The 20,463-nt window shown below is 31.5% G+C and overlaps 1 protein-coding gene across 4 annotated transcripts in view; it reads right to left on the reverse strand.

Moving 5' to 3' along the window:
• Positions 1-346: 346 nt before the first annotated feature.
• LOC105335826 (interleukin-6 receptor subunit beta) overlaps positions 347-20,463 on the reverse strand; it is a 34,337-nt gene continuing 14,220 nt past the window's right edge. For all 4 annotated transcript variants that reach the window (XM_034456047.2, XM_034456045.2, XM_034456046.2 and 1 more), the window contains 14 exons: positions 20,179-20,327; positions 18,296-18,440; positions 17,553-17,641; positions 16,163-16,364; positions 14,708-14,847; positions 13,450-13,618; positions 12,947-13,108; positions 12,119-12,280; positions 8,395-8,482; positions 7,851-7,926; positions 7,389-7,466; positions 6,831-7,149; positions 6,030-6,131; positions 347-4,805 (listed from right to left, as the gene is read on the reverse strand). In XM_034456047.2, coding sequence (XP_034311938.2) covers positions 3,649-4,805; positions 6,030-6,131; positions 6,831-7,149; positions 7,389-7,466; positions 7,851-7,926; positions 8,395-8,482; positions 12,119-12,280; positions 12,947-13,108; positions 13,450-13,618; positions 14,708-14,847; positions 16,163-16,364; positions 17,553-17,641; positions 18,296-18,440; positions 20,179-20,327 — 3,038 coding nt within the window. In that variant the 3' untranslated portion in view covers positions 347-3,648. The remainder of the gene's footprint in view (positions 4,806-6,029; positions 6,132-6,830; positions 7,150-7,388; positions 7,467-7,850; positions 7,927-8,394; positions 8,483-12,118; positions 12,281-12,946; positions 13,109-13,449; positions 13,619-14,707; positions 14,848-16,162; positions 16,365-17,552; positions 17,642-18,295; positions 18,441-20,178; positions 20,328-20,463) is intronic.

The raw sequence follows: 20,463 nt of genomic DNA on the forward strand, positions 1-20,463 counted from the left end.
GCTTCTACAGTATCTGATAAAATTCAGCAAAATGGAAATAAAGGGGATCCATACTCTTACCATATACAATTACAGTATCAATCTGATGATACCACCTCAAACAGTATTTTCTGTATTTGAAGACAATGATTTTCCCACTTATAATATGGAGACCTTGATAAATAGCCTTCAGAGTTGACAGGTTTGTTTTTTACTCTTACCATTAACACCTTGTCAATAATGTGTGATTATCTAAACACAAAATGTATTTTCAATATTTTAAACAAGTTGTGGGGTAGACATAACCCAGTATGTCCATGTAGATATGGACATATTATGTCATTTTAATCGGAACAAAATATACATATCACTTTCTGTGGTTTATTGTACAAATGGATAACATAACAGTATTATAATGATACAAAGGTGATTAAAATTTTGACAGAAATTTCACTTTAAACCCAGTGCAAATACTATTTATGGCACACATTACATGTGTACTACAAAGCCATGTCATGAATATTACGTTAAGACAAAAAAGATTAATAATAGTGATACACAGAACTTCAAAGAATGGAATAGTTGGAGAATCCTGCTTGTGTCCTTATTCATCACAAAAGTATTCACTTCAGTGATTTTCATTACATTTTATTATGCATACTCGACTTTTATAAATCAAAGATAATTCAAAGGCGTACAATGAAGCAGATCATGAGATAAATTAAAAATCCTGAGAATTTCACATACATGAACCGATCTATGAAATAGCACCAAAATCTCTAAATAAGCACCATCCAAAATAATAGATGTTATAGTAAGTTTTCTACATATACGATTTTTAACCTTTACATATTGCTTTAAAGAGAGTGCCCAAACTTATTCTATCAAATGAACAAACTTGACCCAAATTATGTCGATTTATTTTCTAATAAAAAAAACAACTGAAAATGTTTAATGTCATGGAAAGATATATAAGCATTATATCTACATGATAATTTGTATAATAGCGAGTGTGTCCTTGGTGCTGATAAATTTGCACCATCTGATAAAAAAGTAAGTGAATTATTTATCATATAACATCTGTTGGTAATGATAGAAATTAAGCTACTCTTTTTATATTACAGGTAATGTAAACCACTAAGGGGGAGGAGGTATCAATAGTTAAACATTCTTTTAGACAATGAACACAGCAATTTATTCAAATGAAATTTGGAATTTGACAAATAACATGTAGTCGGTTTATTTTTTCCTTTGATTAAAAAGAAATAAACCTAATTAATAAATTTTAAACATGTTCATCGTCTTGATGTAATAATCTTTCAAAAATGAAATTGCAACTTTTTTCAATTTAGAATCTTTAAAACAATGTTATGAAATATGAAAATTACAAGATAATCAGGAGGTAATTATAAACTTTTTGAAATCATGTACAAGAAAAATAACTGTTATTGTAAATTCTAAATAATAAAAGTATAAAACGTTATATTATACAATAGTATATCAATACTGCAGGATAGAATGACGACTCAAATTATCAAAAACTCGACTATATACACACCATATAAAATTAATCTTATGATGAGTATACGATGTGAAAAAAAAAAATAAAAACATGGATATAAGAGGACTCAGAAAATGTTATTAATTTAATAACAACAATCATCTGAGCTTTTGCTGTACAGGAATGTGGTAATCGGGATAAACCCTGATAGGCTGAAAACATATATGTAAATACAATAGAAACAAGAACTTAAACTTTCAAACCTGATAGACTGACTGTCAATTGTAATCACAGGTTGCCTTTTTTAATAGAGTCAGGACTATCACTAATAAAAGAAATAGCGAGGTTCCATCGCCCGTTGACGAGCGTATAATTTTTGAAAGGGAGTGTATTATATGTTAATAAAAGAGGGAGACTGAGATAAAATAGTGACTTCGTCACTTCGTTTTATTGGCCAAGGGATGGAAATCTTATATCAAACCGTTTTGTACCAGCAGTTGCCAACTACATTTAAAAAGATCTTTCATGCTTTTAGCTCGAAAACTAACAGAAACTTGCTTTATTGAGACATATAGGTTTGAAAAGATAATTTATGATATACAGACGGTATTGTCTGGTACAGTCAATAAATTTTTAACTTGGCCATATATACAGAAAAAAAATAGGTAAAGGCTAAATTATGTTCAAATTCAATCAAGTAAGTAACTGGTACCATAAGTCAGGCCATTCTTCAATCAAAAACAAAAAGTCAGGGAATGAGGTAGAAACTAAAGGAAAGAGATGTTTTTAGCGTAAAATGGGACATCTATTAATAATGTTATATTGTGTGAGATTTAAACATATTGGAGATATAAATAATTACTTAAAAAACATAATTTTATTGCACTTAATTGCTCCAAGTTGCAAACACGAGAATTTCTAAGCGGTATTTTTAATGGATTTTTATTTTTTATACTGAAAATCAATTCCTATGACATTAATATGAATATTCATAGACGTTTAAAATTTCATCTGAATTCAAAGACAAATAACTTCAGAATATTAATTTGGCACACGTTAGAGCATGAAAATGATTCAGTCCAATACCTGCATAACAAAAATAAAACTTAATAAATCATTCCTTTTAATGATGTAAATTCATTTCGTTTGACACAAAAGTAAAAAAGATTAAGGCATTGATTCAATATCATTGATATTTTCTTAAAAAGTTGTACAATATGTTATTCCAGCAACTGTGAGAATTATCACAACGATTCCAGACTTACGGGGGAAAATAATTAACTATAAAAATAGTAAAATTAAATTTAGATTTCAAAAAAAAAATTCCAACAGATAGAGTTTTTTTTAACAAATCAAAATAAAACCAATAAAACATGAAATTGGTGAAGATAGTTGTTGGCATTTTGAAATGTTTATATGAGGTAAACCAAAAATGGTTTGTATTTAAACTCTTTAGTCTTTACACGTCGCTCAGCTTCAAGGGAGAGAATACTCACAAAAGTTAGTGTTCACTTCTGAATTTCATTGACTCGCAGATGTCATTAAGCATGTTGATTGAATTATTTTACCAAAATAAGTGCAATAATACATTGGTACTATACAAAAATTTAACCATAGAAATTAATTTACATCAGTAATACATTGTAGATATAAAAAAAGAGTTGTAAAATTCAAATCAAGAAAAAGGTGTCGGAATGATATATGACCCTTCCGTAACTAAAAATTTCAAATCCCATAACTCAGTCCCAACTCAAATCCTGAAAAGAAAAGTGCATAAAAGAGGTAAAAACTTAGTCTTTGGGCTGAATAACTTGAGGAAAGTTGGTGACGGTGGGGCCAATAGTACATGTAAACTTTGCACATGCATCTAAAAAAAAACTGGTCTACTGAATGATTGCATTTAAATGAATGCATTAACATTATTTCAAAATTTATGAAATCAAAGAAATATTTTTTTTTCATGTAATGTAAATTATTTCAAACCAGCAGATTCTCCATAAGCAAAAATTAACGATCGTATACATTTATGATATCTATAAACAAATCATTATTTTAAAAAATATAAAACAAATCTGGAATAACGGTTTCTTAATGGATATTATGCAAACACTTAATTAGATTAAAACAGTTAATCAATAGCTTTTGTTCTCTCCTTCAAGCAAAAAAATTCAGAGGGCCAGAACTGCTTCTGCAGACACATACCCACTGTTGAAGATCACTTCCTCCCTCTCCCCTTCATCCCCTGAGCTCTCTTGCTCAACAGCTTCAGTAGACACAAAGCCTGCTGAATTTATCATGTCAGCAGTAACATAGCCACTGTTATGAATGCATGACCTGTTTGCAAAACTCCCAGAACTTGTGTCTGATTCAGTTTCAAATTCTGGATTACATTTTCTATCTACGTCACTGTCAAAAAGAGAGGTTGTATTCACATCTTTGGTGCAATTTGAGAAATTTTCAAGTTTTTCTGACTCTAAATCTGTTTTTGCGGTATCATTCTTCACGTATCTCACGTTAGACAAGTCCATTGGTTTATTTAAAACAGAATTAACGTTAAAGGAATCCACGGAATCATTTGGAACCTGGTGGGAACAAGATTGATCAATTTTTCCAATAGGACATTTTATATTATTCATTTTAATTTCACCCATTTCTTTATTTGGAACATGGTTACTATAAGGCTGATTCGCAGTTCTGTCTGAATCTATATCCTTAATTAATTGTTCAACTGGTCCACATTTTCCCACTGTTCCATTCGGAACATAACCCATAACAAGTTTATCTTCAAAATCATTGAGAACGTGACTCTGATCAATTTGATCAACTGGTCTATTCAAAACACAATCTGAAACTGAATTTTGAAAAGCTTTTGCTTCCTTTGGAACATCACCCATTTCAATTTTATCCCCTGATTTGTTTGGCAAGTAGTCTGGGATAGCGGAATCATTTCGTATATAATCAGGACAATTGATATCATTGATTGGCTGCTTCAGACAGGAGCTTGTTTCTCTAGTCTTCGGGACTGAAGACACATTGTTTTCGATCATCGATTGTTTAGTAAACTGATTTCTTAAAACTTGTGCATTCATTGTCTGGTCATCCAACGAAGGCTGAGATGGATTCACATAATGCTCAACAGCAAACAGTTCTGTTTCTTTAAACTGGTCTGCACCACTCGGTGGTTCGTGAGAGGAATGTTGGGTGTTGTCTGCTTGGTAAAATACATAATTTAAAGTTAGTTCAACTGTTCCTTGCTTGGTATGTTGGGAGTGATCTTGATTGATTTCTTTGGATGTCTCTGAAGATTGCGGGCTAGTGTTGTTTGCTACAATAAAATGTGGATACAATTAAGAGTACTGGATGCTCTTTGTTTAAAATCCTCACATTGAGAAAGTGGTTGTGTAAAATATAGAGTAAGCTTTCAAATTTAAAATAAATGACAATTGAAAACATGCCATAATTAGATTTGACTTATTGCAAACACCAAAACTATCGAGTATAATACGTTAAATTCTCAGCAACAGGTTTAATAACACATGTTTTCATTCAACTTGCAATACAGAATATATCTTGCAATTTAAAAGCAATGACAAGAATATATATTTTGCAAATAAGTTTGGCAACGAGGAATCGGGCGGTAATTTAAATATATAGAGGTAGTCAAACACAAAACTCAATTTCATTGAATGTTGTTTTGGTTCCCAATGATTTATTTTGTTATCGATGTGATTTAACTTTCTGTATCCATGTAGAAAATGTACATATAGTATATAAAATCATAAACTGTTCAATCGTTTAGTTATATAGCAGCTAACGATCTAATCATTGATATCAATTTGGTCAAAAGCTAATTTTGCAACTACATTTTAGTACTAGTAAATTGTTCAATCTTGCTTGCAAACGGTATCATATGCAGTACATTTACCTTCTTCTTAAAAAAATATACTTTCAAATTTTGAAAAAAAAATATATTAGCCAATTTTATATTTTAGCAACTATGTCCAGGATTTGTTGAAATTAAGGGCAAACATCTAGTAAAACTAGGTATGAAACAATTGAATTTTTAGAACAGCAAGTGCCATGTTGGATGTGCTCAGGTGTGTGAATGGCAAGGACATACATTTCAGCATCAAACTACAAAGACAACCTTTTACATATGGCAGAGGACAATTGATATACAGGTGCTCTACTTAAACTGTGTGAACACAACACCTCAGGATTAGTGTTATATATCATTAAGAGGACAATCATCATAAAGGATGGACATAGACCAATTTAGATCTATTCCCCCCAAAATACTGATCCACCACTTCTCTCATTCTTTTCCTACAACTACACAAATGCATGATCCAAAGTATAACCAAAAATTGTCAAATGGCATGCATACATCGTCAAGTTATTATGGAAAATAATATTACTATCATGCATTTAATATGTTGAAATAACGAATCATTTTATATATTAAAAAATGGTTTTGGGTTTTTTTTAATTTTGAAAGCGTCTTTTTATTTTTTTTTTTGTAGGTGGGTGTACAGTGTATATTACTTACGTAATAAGCAGTTGCCACTTCCTGAGAGATCATTGCACTGGCAAGACGATTCTTTCAAGTCTGTTGGAGAGTTTTCTTCTCCAGTATCAAAGGATCCATTTTCTATATTAGTGAGAGAAAACAATCCAAGAAATAATATGTATTATTCTGGTATATATTTGTACAATTTTTTTTCTCGTTTTGCTATTTTACGACACCAAAATCTAATTACCTATTAGTTGTAGTTATATGAGCTATATACTAGTATATATAATAACAAATATCCACAACGAATAAAAATCTGTTAAGACTTTGACAAATAATCATTTAATATTGAACTGTTTCTTCTGCGCCTATGTGGGCTTATAATTTGAATATAAAAATGATATTATTCATGAATATACATATAAAATTGTGATAATAAAGGTCAATGTAAGACATATTTTGATGTAAGGCAGGAAAGATATTTTGCAGATAAACTTAAATAGTTTAATGCTGTATGATTCTATAAGAGTTATCTCTATTACTAAAGTCTAATTACATGCAATCGTTTGTTTAATGTGTATGAACATAATACTGCGGTATTAAATGATGAGAGTTTTCATATAAAAAATCATTTCTTACACTGCCTTGCCTCATCTTAACTATTCTTTTGAGTTTGACTTTAGACTTTACCCTGATTTTTATACAGTTTCAATACACACTTCAAAAATGTAACTCCATGTTAATTGACAATGACTTCAAAATCTACAAAATGTTCACATGCTCTTACACTAGCATGTAATCCAATTTTAATTTTAGGACCTGTAACTTGATCATTACCATGATCATTACCATGAAAACAGCGTGTATTAATGGCTGTTGCCTTGGCATATCCATGTGGAATAAATTCAGCGTTCGACATCAATTCCTTCTCTTGCACTGTCTTGTCAGGAGTAGTTGGCTGGTTTACAGAGGTGGGAGACATACTTCCGTGTCCGCTATCTTTGCTGATTTGCCGTGGAATATCGTCCAGGGCCAATGTACCTCCATTGGACTTTGAGGTGCTGTTTACAACACAGTGCTTTTCTCCTTCTTGCTCTATGGCTTTTACCTCTGAATAACTGCGGTCATCAGAACTGCTGTGTCTTGCAGTTCCATTCTACATAGGGAGCAAAATAAGAAATTTTATAAATCATTATAAACATTCACGTACATCAGTTTAAAACTAATTGCACTGATATCTAGTTATCTGTTTCTCTTTTTAAAAGTCAAAGTTATTTCGAAGAAAAGAGAACTCTAAAAGCTCAAATTGAAGACTGTCGTGGTATAAACGAGTTCAATCTACTGGACAATGTTAAAACAAGAACTTAGACTACGTGTATAAGAGGGATAACTTACTGCTGTGATCAGAGGGAGGCGGCTAGACCTATCTGAGGGCAATGCAAGACTATGGTAACGCGGAAAGACACCACTAGGCTGTAACAGACAATCAAGGTAAATGCATTCTCTTGGCTGTAGCAGACAATCAAGTTAAATGCATTCTCTTGGCTGTAGCAGACAATCAAGGTAAATGCATTGTCTTTACTCTTTAAAAGATAATTCATAACTTAATAGAGAAACAAGGTATTTACTTTACTTTACTTAAATAACTTTACTGCTCAATATACATATTAATTTGAAGAATACACCAAATTGATTTTTCTCTTTTCATTTTTCAACGGAAAAAACACTCATTGGTCATCTTTCATCGAAAAGAACAAAATTATGCTTGGTAATAAGATAATTTTAAATGGATTTGCATAAATATAAAAGAGCACAATGCAGATTTTGCATAAGAAATTCACAACAGCCCAAATTTACCGTATCCCTGTATGGAACAACAGAAGGAGTTTCAATTTCAAACTTTTCATTCAGGTGTAAGGCTTTTCTCACTTGTCTGAAAAAGAATTAAGTCTGAATTATGTAAACGGTGTTATGAATAAATTACTATCTACCTTTGTAGATATCTACAATAATTATTTTAAATTGGGGGCAATTTGATTGATGACTTCTTATAATTTAATCAAGTAAGAATGTCAAGTAAACAAGAATTTGCTTCATTCAAAATACATAATGTTGATTTTATACTTAGATCGACTACAAATATCTGTAAAAGAAATCCGATATCATTTATTTTTCGTCTTATCATTTAATGGTTAAATTATGCTTTTATCGTTTTGATTACAATAATACTCTTACGCTATGTGTAATCTAATACGTTCTTAATCAAGATATACGAGTTTATTTTGCCACGTGCGTATGAGCTAAGCGTAGACATTCCAACAAATTCATATTTCTGTGTAACAAGTGTCTTGAATAGACACAATGGCGTGATTTAATCAGTACATTATATATTTATATTTACCTGACCACACAAAAACACCCAGCAGCAACAAAAATGAGGACAAATATGGATCCTATTACAATGCCTACGACTTGTTCCTCAGATAAATCTAAAACAAATTCCATTCTTGTAAATAAATTTACACCACATAAAGACCATTTCTTCTTAACAATTCAGACATCATCTTTCAATCAATCTGTCAATCATCTAATAAATTTACAGCACATGTTTATCAGCCTGCATATTTAATTTTCTTCTTTTTTCCATCATCGATCAATAGCGATGAAATCATTTCAAAATATTTCACCAGGTTGGAGAGATTATCAACTTGCAAGGTCCTAAAGATCCGATGTAGCTTTTAATTTCTAAGTATGCAACATAAGCATTAATAACATATTCATATCGAATCCAAGTATGACAGATGAGTGCTCAATAAAGCGCTTTCAACTTGATTGCTAAAAAATGAAACTAACGACGTATTTATGACCCCTATAAACCACTTGTTTCGCATGTATTATATAGGAAAGTGGACATTGTGAAAAAATGACGATATATGTTCAATTTTAAAAAGGGAGATACTTGTACATATGCAACATTAGATAGGGAAAGAAAGTTGTCCTTTTTCCTTGAAAAAAGTCATAAGGTATCGTTTTGGATGTATATCAGACTGAGTATATAAATACGGATTGGTCACGTGATCAAATCCTATACATAACTAGTTTTAGTACATGTACTGTTATCGGGTTTTTTGGGGGGTTTTTTTTGTTTATGGTGTGTCTTTGTCATTTATTATGAATGTTTACATCCATGCATTGTACTTGACAATTTGAAAAGAGGAAAGAAAATATTGAAAGAGAAAGGTTTATTTTCTTTATTTCATGCAACAACAACCCTCACCAATTACAAGGGATACAAGCAAAAGCAAAAGTACCTTCAACACTATTATCAATGCGTTTTAAAGTCACAATCTGAGCCGACAGTTTCACACTTTTATTTTTCAGTTTTCTTAATGTTTACAATCGTACACAATTTCTTTTTTCAAACGTTCAACCAAAATTTGGATGTCAGTTTTCGAGTTCAGAGTGAGCAACGGAGATCACAGAGTTTGTAATGAAAACAGAAATCATTTGTAAACAAAACACGCCATGGGAATTGTTTGAAATAAGACAAGAGTTGAGAGCTCTGTGTCTCCGAGTGGATGAACACTTGACAACAGAAAATTTTGGTTGACTATTGGATAAACCGTATTGAACCATTAAAAAAAAAGAAAATCTAAAAAAAATTATCAATTTATTCTGCACAAATTTTAACTATGATCCTTTAAAAGGGCAGACACGTTTTAAACGAAAAAAACAACTAAGTTCTACTACGTCATTTTAACCGATAACGCTGAATTTAAGCTAAACGCGAGATTTTCCTAGGTTGGATTTTTTAAATTTAAACTTTGCTCGACCTTTGTTTCGACTGGTGTTTAATGTAAATCCTTTCCATCAAATTTTGGTATGGTTTTTATTAATTGTTATTTATGAACACGGTTAATCGGTCTATTCTGATAGGCAGGAATTTTTGTTTAAAATACATGGTAATTTCTTTACAATATATTCTAAACAAATGAATTGCACAGACTATGTTTATATTACAAAATATTCTAAGTTTTGTGTATCTTTTGTACACTGACTTCAAATAAAAAAAATTGTAAAGTTTTAGAAATATCTTGGTTCTTGGCAACTGAAAAATAAAACTTCCAAATTTTTAGCTCAAATCGTGTCTTTGATTGTTCCTTTAAAATTCTAAAACTCTCTACATATTTTTTTTTTAATATGGATTTCCAAATTTTAATTTTTAAACACTTTCCCCAAAAATATATTACTTATAGAAATCGAATTGGACACCAAGCACATATATTGTTGTCCTTCCCCCAATTATATAGTCCCAAAACCATAAAAATTATGATATATAGAGATGTCAGGTTATGTTACTTATAGTAGATGTTTATGTATATATGAAATAGTAAAGAGAGAAAAGCAAGAGCAAAAATGAACAAAAGAAAAGTACAAGCTGCAAAAGTACCCACCATACTAGCTATGTTATGTTCTATAATACTAGATTGTAGATGCGTTAATTCAAACAACTTGCGCATGTCTTGCAGGACAATGATAGAAATAATTTTCTAACTTGCAATTTAAAACTCCGAACACTGTGGTATCCGATCGTTAAATATTGATGGTGGTTTAACTTTTAAATTAGTTGATTTTGCGGGTACCCCTCTTCAGACATTTCACATCTCAACAAATTTTTTTTAAAAAGCTACGAAATGATTGTTCCTATAAACCTGTACAAATCTGGAAATTTACAAAGTTTGGCCACCATTAATTTAAATATTCAAAAGTAATCATTTTATTCAGATAAGAGTTATCTATCTATTACATTTTTTATTTATGTAAAACGGAAAAAAAGATGAGATTTTAAAATCTGCTAGAGCGACTTACCGCTGAATATATACAATGTACCTCAAGTTGAATTAAGGAATTTACAGTATTTTGTTTTCAGGGGGGTTTAAATAGGTAAATTAAAGATACTGAGATGTTTGAGATTTGAACAAGATTGATTATCTAATAGAAATCTTTTCAACAATATGTATATCAACCAAGCTTCACGTAAACAAAGATTTAAAACTCATCTTTTGCAGTAAACATTTTAGCAAATTGCAAGTGAATCTTTCTCTCACTGTGCAGTGCAAGAATCATGTATCATAAAAAACCACAAAGCGTGTGATAAACGTGGCGAGAAAAACAACCATGACAGTAGAGCGTTGAAGGAACTGTAGTTAGTTAATTAGCGTTGCTAAAAAATTGTCCCCTCTGAAATAATTTATTTCTTAGATAAAATATGCAATATAATTACTTTAAGTAATCATATGGCAGATTAATTTTTGGAAAATAATCATACTGCAGAAATTTTTGATGGGAGTCATATTGCAGACACAATTTAAGAAATAAAAATGTCAGAAGAGGACAGAATGTAATGCTAGCAACCAATGACAAGGTTTTTTTCATGGTAAAGAAGGATTTAAGAGAACGAAAACAAACAATAGGAAATGAATACATGGTTATGCTTATTAATTAGTGGTTTAGTAAAAGTTGAAACATGCTAATAAGCTAATAATCTAATTTTATCTGAATAAAATGATTAAAAAGTTAGGCCAAAGATCCTTTTTTGTTGTTTTTTTTTCCATTTTTAGTTCAAAACCAATTTTCAAATTTGATGCAACAAATATTCCATCATCAAAATCATAACGTAATAGACAGTTGAAAATGATATTTTCTTGAGGCCACAAATTTTTTTACTTGGTTCTTTTGCCAGTTTGTTGAAATATTGATACTAGAGGGTGGCACATGTAATTTTTCTTATTATTTCATAAAATTGTGACTTCCTATGATTTAATTGACCAAACTAAGTTTTATTGACAAATCTTCATGCCCCTCTGGAAACGTCGAAATTCAAAGCATGAGAGTAACTTGGTATAGAATCATGAAATCTGATAAGAGTTGGTCTGGAAATCAAGGTATTTTTTATGCCAAACATGTCTGAAAGTCACCTACCCAAACAATTTTTTTTGTTTTAAATGAGTTCACCAACCTGAATCAATTATATTTGTTTTTTTAACAGTTTTGATTCCAGGTAAAACCCTACAAAATATGTTGGGCTGTAAAGACGTACATTAATTTGCTCCTATCTGATTTACCGTTATTGTTGGGCCGTCCAGTAATCATTTTACTTTGTGGTCCCTCCTTTGTCAGAGATAGGGCCCTGACCATAACTCCATACTCCACATCAGGCCTCAGATCTCTGAGAGTATACTGAGTAATACCCCACGCAGACACATTCACCATGGAAACCTCTGAGGCTGAAAAAAATGAGATATAAATGCCTCTTATTATTAATATGTGAATTACTCAATGCAAACCTTAGCATAAAACATTTTATGTCAATGAGTGATCAGAATCCATTTACCATACATCAGAATTTAAGACTACAGAAATATTTTTCAAATCATAGCAATTTGAAATGTAAGGTGTGAAAGCTTCAATTAAACCCTGGAAACATTTTCGGAAGGAAACTGCAATAATTGGAATTTTTTTAAGTCCCATGGGTGTACTGTCAAAAATTGTTTGTTCGTACAAAAAATCGATCTTGATCTAGATATTATCGTGATTAATCTGTATAACAAATTATTTCAACGAGTGTAATCTTTGCGAACAAAATCAACGGAAACTGCAAATTATTGGAATTTTTCTATGTTCAAGGGGCGCAATTCTAAAGAAAATTACTCTATCATACCCAAAATCGAACTTGACCTAGATATTATTCTGATAAATCTGTATACCAAATTTCATTCTAATATGTGCGACCTCCGGGAAGAAAATGAACAGGAATTGTTTGCAGACCGACCGACAGAAAGACTAAAAGAGAGACAAACAGACAGCAGCAAAGCATTATAACCCCCCCCCCCCGCATAATACAGGGCATAATACCGTAATATTGCAAATAGTATTGAGAAATGTTTTCGTACTATCACAGGTGTCCGCTGTAGGCTGCTGGCAGTAGATGATCTGGTATTGGTTGATATAAGCGTTGTTAGTTCCTGAGTCACATTTGATCGGAGCCCAGCTTATGGTCAGACTGTTCTTTGGGAGAGAGGGGAGCAGGGACACATGCTGAACAGCTGGGGGCACTGCGAACAAAACATTGGTAAAACATATTCTAATAATTGCAAATCATACTAAGAAAGGGATGAAAATATTTGTGTTAACTTCTCAGTTGGAAATCCTTCAACTCTAGCTCCTTAAAAATAATCATTGTCTGCTAAATACTTTTAAATGCAATTTTGAGACACTAGAATGCTTATTGCGAATAGGAACTTCTCATGTATCATAAAATAAATAATGTATTTTGTTTACATGATGTAATCACACACAGGAAGAAAGTTCAAGTACTCAGATCCATGATATTTCAGCACTGAATTTCCTGTTTTATTCAACAAATGAGACCTTGGTGATAATGTCACTAACATACCTGCATTCTTTACATATCTGCATTCATCCTGCCATGTAACTCCACTGCTGATGTTTCTATTATTGATGGCAGCTACACCAAAGAGCTTTTCATCAATATCTGGACCGATTGTTTCTTGAAGCAGAACTATGCTGTTAGCATTTTCACTTCTAAGAATATGGATTTCATCCTGCAGGACAGAAACCAAAAAAAAACCCATCAAAATACACAAAACTTATCCAAAACTTACATCATTGTCTATCCCCTCTGAATCTAAGATGAACAAATATACACTTCATATCATCAGTTTGTGTCTAAAATCGATTCATACCTGTTAACCCTCCTTCATCTTGCAGGAGACTCCCGCAAAGCGGCCTAGAATTCAAAACATCTCCCACAAACATATTTGTCTCCCCCTTAAGCGTATGATTCCTGACATGATTATTTCAACAACCACTGGGGGTTTTTCTTTGAGTTTGACTTCAAAAGCTGATTTGAAAAAATCATAATTCATCAAAGTACTGCCTACCATGATTGACGATGACATGTTTTCATCTAGTATCTGACATATTTTTTAAAATTAATATTTATAAGTTAGGGGAAAGCTATAGATGTTAAAAAAGAGATAATTTCTAATTGATGATGGAGGTATAGGTTTGTGTGTTAAAAATATATCCAAGATATAAGGCAACATTATTCAACTTGTATTATATCTACTGCCAATTCAAAATAAGCAAAATAAATTTCCTGTTTTATCCTAGATATCAGCAGTGATGGTCCACAGATAATTCTTTTTTCAATATTAAAAAACAGAATCTAAAATCTAAATATAAAAAGTGACACCATTTGCTCCTCGTATTGTATCAAGCAAACTAAATAATGGTTTTCTGAACACAGGAACACAAGAACTGGCATTCATAGAAATAATTACATTTAAATGATTGAAACTAATGCATTAAAAATGTAAAAAAAAAAAAAAAAAAAAAAAAAGGTATTTTACAATTTTTTATAATATATTTGCATTCACTTGATAACTTTTCACGTGATAAAATGTAATTTACCCAAAATCTCCCATTAGTAAAGTTTGTAATTCAAATAAGGGGGAAATTCTCCCACATAGTAGCTTTGAAAGGTTAACAGGTAAGCAATTAATTCTACAACTCGAATTTGTGTATGCATGTATGTATCTAAAAGGTTGAAAAATCTATCAGATTGAATAAATTCGTTAATTTCCTTTATACATAATGGCAGAATAGTAATGCATGTATTGAGTTCTTACTTTACATTTGAAACCTGCAGGTCTCATTTTACACCAGGCAATGTCTACAGCTGTTAAAGCCTCATTTTCAGTTCCAAACCAGGTCAGGTGAACTTCACTCCCTGATTGTTCCATTACAACTCTCTGCAGATCCACTGTTTCTACAGATAGGAAAACTTTCATTTCATAAATGAGTTCAATGAATTTCTTTTGATAATTTCCATCTTACATATGCATGATCCTTTTTGGATGAAGGACTACTGAGATTGCCATGGTAAGTATGGTTTGCAGTCAAATTTTATTTAAAATGTAGCCCCAGCATGTACTTTACCCATGCGTTATTCTATTTAGAGATGCAGTGATAGCTGGCAATTCACATCAGAAAGCTGTGCTTGCTTTAATGAATATGCCTATCACTATACAGCCACCCAAGTCAGTTACAGGTATTAATTGTAACAGACTAAACAATTACTGCAAATACTGGGATACTGTGTGACCATCTGTTCATTAGTTGTCACCATCTACCATTATGTACATATGTATGGTTGGAAAAGTATTTGATAACCTCGGGCTGATAACATAATAGTGCTTAAGTCTAAGACAGTGCTTAAGTAGGACTTAAGTTCATTCTTAAACTTACATGTAAGTATGTAACTAGAAGAGTGCTTACCTAGGAAATTTTACCTAAAACTTAAGTGGCCGATAAAGGTGGCTTCTACAGATCTTAAGTTTTGTTTTACATAGATTTAGAAGTTTATTTGTTAAACAATTTCAATTCAGCATTTAAATACAGTATATCTATCACATGATTTACACAAAATTAATATCTTAATAATCACCAATATCAAAGTTTTGGTTAAATTGATATAGATATTTACAGTGGTTGTAATAAGCTATAACATTTTCCGAATACATGTAGTATGCAAGTGGACTGCTGAATAGGTTATAAGCACGTAAGGGCGAGTTTACAAGAGGTAAATGTGACTAGTATATAATTATATGTCAAACTACAGAAGTATAAAAAGGACGTTTGAAGAAAAAAAAAACCCTCAGTGATCTTTAAAATGACTATAACCTCAATTCAATATATGGTTTTAAAGAAATTATACTTAGATTATGTGAATTGTCTTATTGGTGAGGTAAGATGTAGAACAAATGATGAAAAGAAATCCACAATGACTATTTTATTTATTACATGTAAGTTCTAACGGCATCACAATATTGTACCACAGACAGTCTTCGATGATTTTAGCATGCTTTATGTTACAAGTCCCAGGTACTTTATTCATATCATTTATTTAAACAATTCAATATATCTATATAAAATGACCCCATTTCTGTGTAAATTCACTGAATGTGGAAAAAATATGAGATATAAATGTTAACAACAATATACATCCAAGAGATCTTTTGTTCGAGATTCTGATATTTACCTGTATAGCAAAAGACTTCTATTATTTTTTTTTTTAGTTTTACCTCTGTAGCTTGGAATCAGAATGGAGGCCTTTGGAGAGCACCCTTGTTGATTACAGCCTCTGACTGACACATTATGCTGCCCCTCGCATGGTATAGAGAGAGAGGAGGACACTTCTTGAGGACCCCTTGCTCCCACTTCTGCATCGTCCACAAACACTTTGTACTCTAACAAAGGCCCGTTATGGAACTTTTGGTTAATTTTCTGCATAGTTAAAAAAACAGTACATGTTCAATTGATAGAATCATTAGATTTCCTGGTGGATAAATTTTAATAAAAATGTTGGGTACCTTTCATTCACAAATAACATCCTCCACAAATTAATTAATTAGTGTTATAAAGCTGTTTTTCTTCGGTAGGTATAAGTTAATACACGAAATTACCTCCCCTAAAACCTGTAAAATTTAAGCAATCCACGAAAATTAGCCCCACAAATTTTAATGATTCCACAGTAATGAAAATGATGCAGCTGATAATTTGTAAAATAAAAAACTTATATGCTTAAGCACTTTATTTTATTACAAGTACAGTAATGAGAAGCTTTCAAAAGTCAAAGCTGTTTTGAAAGAACTGTATACTACTTTCACCAGAATATAATATACTGGCATTGTATTGTAACGGGAATGGAGAAATAATGACGGATCAGACCGGGATTTGAACCGGGGCCCCCTGAATCTCTTATCAGGTGCTCTACCAACTGAGCTATTGGACGCCGGTATTCGATCCGGTCTACAGTATATTTAAAGTATATTGTAAATTTAAAGTCTATAACTTTCTGCATAATCATTTTCACATTGAATGTTATACAATTGTTGCTGTTTTGAGGTTAATACTATGATTTAGCTATCTAAGATGTACGATATTTGTCGAGCCAGAATGAGATTGTTAGATTTTAGCCAATCAGAGGGCTAGGAATTAACCCCTCATACTGTAACAAATCATGGACATTAATGTGACGGTATTATACAGGTCCACAGTGCTTTGCTATAAATGTACAGTAAAACACAGTTATAGTGAACATGCTTAAAATGAATTTAAGCTTTCAGCGAAGTGATTTTCATTCCCCGTGACTATATTACATTGTAAACTTGATGGATAAAATTAATACAGCTTTTTATATAATGAAGTATAATCACCCGTCCCTGGCACTTCGTTATAAGCGTGTTTTACTGTATATCACAGTCTACATTATCAACATAAAACAGTGAATATTACTGATTAATAAAAAATAAGAATATTTACTTATGAATATACATGCTGATACAAAAACACTGAATGTTTGATACTAAAAAAATTGTCTAAATATTCAGTTTTTTTTAAAGTTGGACAGATCAATGAAGTTTAACATTCATTTAACATTTATTTAACATTTTAACATTAATTTGATCTTACCTCCCAATACACCACCACAGGGCGATCTCCATTGGCACAGTCTCTACTGAAATATCCACTGGCTTCCATATGAGGTGCCGAAGATGGGGCTATAATAAAAAAAACACCAGTCCTATTGTAACCATTAACATTTATTCAATAAATGAGTTTATACAGTTGAATTAGGTCACTCTATAGTATTTTTTAACACAATTAAGGAACTAAGTTTCATGATTTTAACAGTCCCTATACATGTACCAGTATACAATGCTCACAGATCAAAACCGAAAAATACTATCAAATACTAGCATACTGAAAACAGCAATAACCACAATTTTGGAATCAGTTTTACTGTTAAAAGATGTCAATTAAGTAATCAAGAAAATTTATTTGGAAGATGATATTTATATTATTTATTGATAACCATCTAGCCTCCTTAATTCTACTGCACAATTTATTTTGTTGCTTTGAAGTAACTTGTCAATAATATTTTAATCTTGAAAAGAAGCTAGTTCCATCATATAATATTTGAAGATTTTTTTAGCATTACAAGTGATACAATAAATAAATTGCAATCATTATAATCATTTACAAAAAGACATTATAAGAAATAAATCTTCTCAAATCAAACCAAATTTCAACGCTTTCCTCAGACTGGTCTGGTCTTATACAGTAGTCATTATTCACTGTGACATGCATTGTATGTCACAGTTTCAAAATGTCACAATCTCAGTATACCAACAGCATTTCACTGAAAAACCCACCTGTGTGACAAGTTTCAAAGTCCATATCTGCCGTGTTGCTGTAATACATTCCCCCTACAGGTTTGATCTTGATTTCCACTATGTAATTGGTGGCTGGTACCAGGTTACAGACTTCCAGACTGCTGTCTGTATTCACAATGTGAGTCTGAAAACAATAGGCACAATGGTTATCTCAACAATAACTAAACATGTGTTTTTCTGTTTAGCTGGCTGTAGCAGTTTTCATAAAAACATACTGCAAATATATAACATGTAATAACAATTTTTGTTTGGAATGTAACATATTCCACGTAAAAAAAAAATAACAAATGCATTAAATTGTTAAAAGTACATATGCATCCATGTACATAACTTTCTTGAATTAATACAAATAAAGTGGATGTGAATTTGTACAATACTATTTACAGAAAAAACTGTACACATTTGACCTTTATAAACTACTCCATATGCATGCAGATTGTTTCTTGATATTATCTACTGATTCATTTTTCACAGGGTGTATGAAAGTTTATAGGTGCAGTATCAATGTGTGTATAACATTTTGATGGAGGTCTAGCAACACATTGAAATTTGATTTTCTCTAAAACTCAAATTTAATCAACTCAATCATTTTACAACCATCAGAATTTTACAGATTTGTTTAAATTCAAGTAATTGTTGTAGAACTTTTCTCTTTAAATTTGTAAGACAACTTTTACAATATACACATACCTCTATGCAAACTAAATACTAAATTACATATAAACAGGGAAGGAAATAAACTATTTTTGAACCTCATTTTGTTTATATATTCACTCAAAAACTATTAAGCAGTTATAAAAACATGCAGTGTTAATTTGAGTGTAGATGTTGTAAACATTGAATTTTTTTTTCAATTAGTAATTCAATTCTCAATCATACAGTATAGAAATTAAAAAAAACTGCCCTCATGAATTACTATAATAACCCAATACATAAAAAAAATATTAAAACCTAACATTTATAGCTTTTTTGTGACATCATCAAAACAAGAGGCCCATGGGCCACATTGCTCACCAGAACAACAGTCCATAGTATCATTTAATATATATATATATATATATATATTTTTAAAATAGCTTCCCAATATATTTCAAAGTTAAACACTGACCCCTGTTGAGACTCCAGTATTAGTCCAGGTTATACAATTTTAACAATTTATAATCTACCCTCTCTAAGAATGCTTGCATTAAGTCATTGTATCATTGTACTTATTGAAAATAAGATTTTTAAACATTCTTGATTTATATTTCTCTGTCAAACTTTAAACATCTCTTGGGGTCCCTAGTTTAAGTCCGGGGGTCACTAGTTTTACAATTTAGAATCCACAATAAATCAGGATGCTTGCATAGTAATCTCATAAATTGTAGAATTGCAGTTCTTCAGAAGGACATTTTTAAACATTTACCCTATATATTTTTATGTTAAACTTTGAACCCCTCTTGGGGCCCCAGTATTATTCTTGGGATCATGATTTTAACAATTTAGAAGCTTTGGTGTATAATTGGCATTTCTGGTGCAGTGGTTCTTAAGAAGAAGATTTTAAAGGTTTATGCCCACTGTAAAACAATTATCATAACGATGCTTTGTACCAAGTCTGTTTAATTTTGGCCCAATGGTTCTAGAGAAGTCGAAACTATCAAAAGTTTACAGATGGACAGACAGACAACGGGTGAGCAGAAGAGCTCACTTGAACCTTTGGTTCAGGTAAGTTAAAAAGTGAAAACAAGTGAAAACTTTTTTATATTTTGCCATTAAAATAGTACTTAACAAACAGAAACTAAATCTAAGGTATATATTCATGAAGTCGAGTAATAAACAATTAATAAAGAAAAATTGCTCTACAGTTCGCGGTTTGTACTCACCAGAGGGACGGTGTTCCACTTTGACTTCAGAGTGACAGAAGAGGTTGTGTTCACTCCTCCGGGTATGGTCGCCCAGGTAATGGAGGCACAGCCACATTTCTCCAGGGAGGAGGAGGAGGCGTTGATGAAGTTTGGGGGTGCAGGTTTACCTACAAACAAAGTTATAATATAATCAGCATGAACAGATTTATCTGAAAGTAAACCTGAAACATATGAACAGAACACTCAACTACTGTACAGTTATATTGTGGTGGTTGAGGACCCCTTGACAGTATGCATCAGTTT

Source organism: Magallana gigas, chromosome 7 (assembly GCF_963853765.1).
Source record: "Magallana gigas chromosome 7, xbMagGiga1.1, whole genome shotgun sequence".
In the NCBI taxonomy this organism is placed as follows: domain Eukaryota; kingdom Metazoa; phylum Mollusca; class Bivalvia; order Ostreida; family Ostreidae; genus Magallana; species Magallana gigas.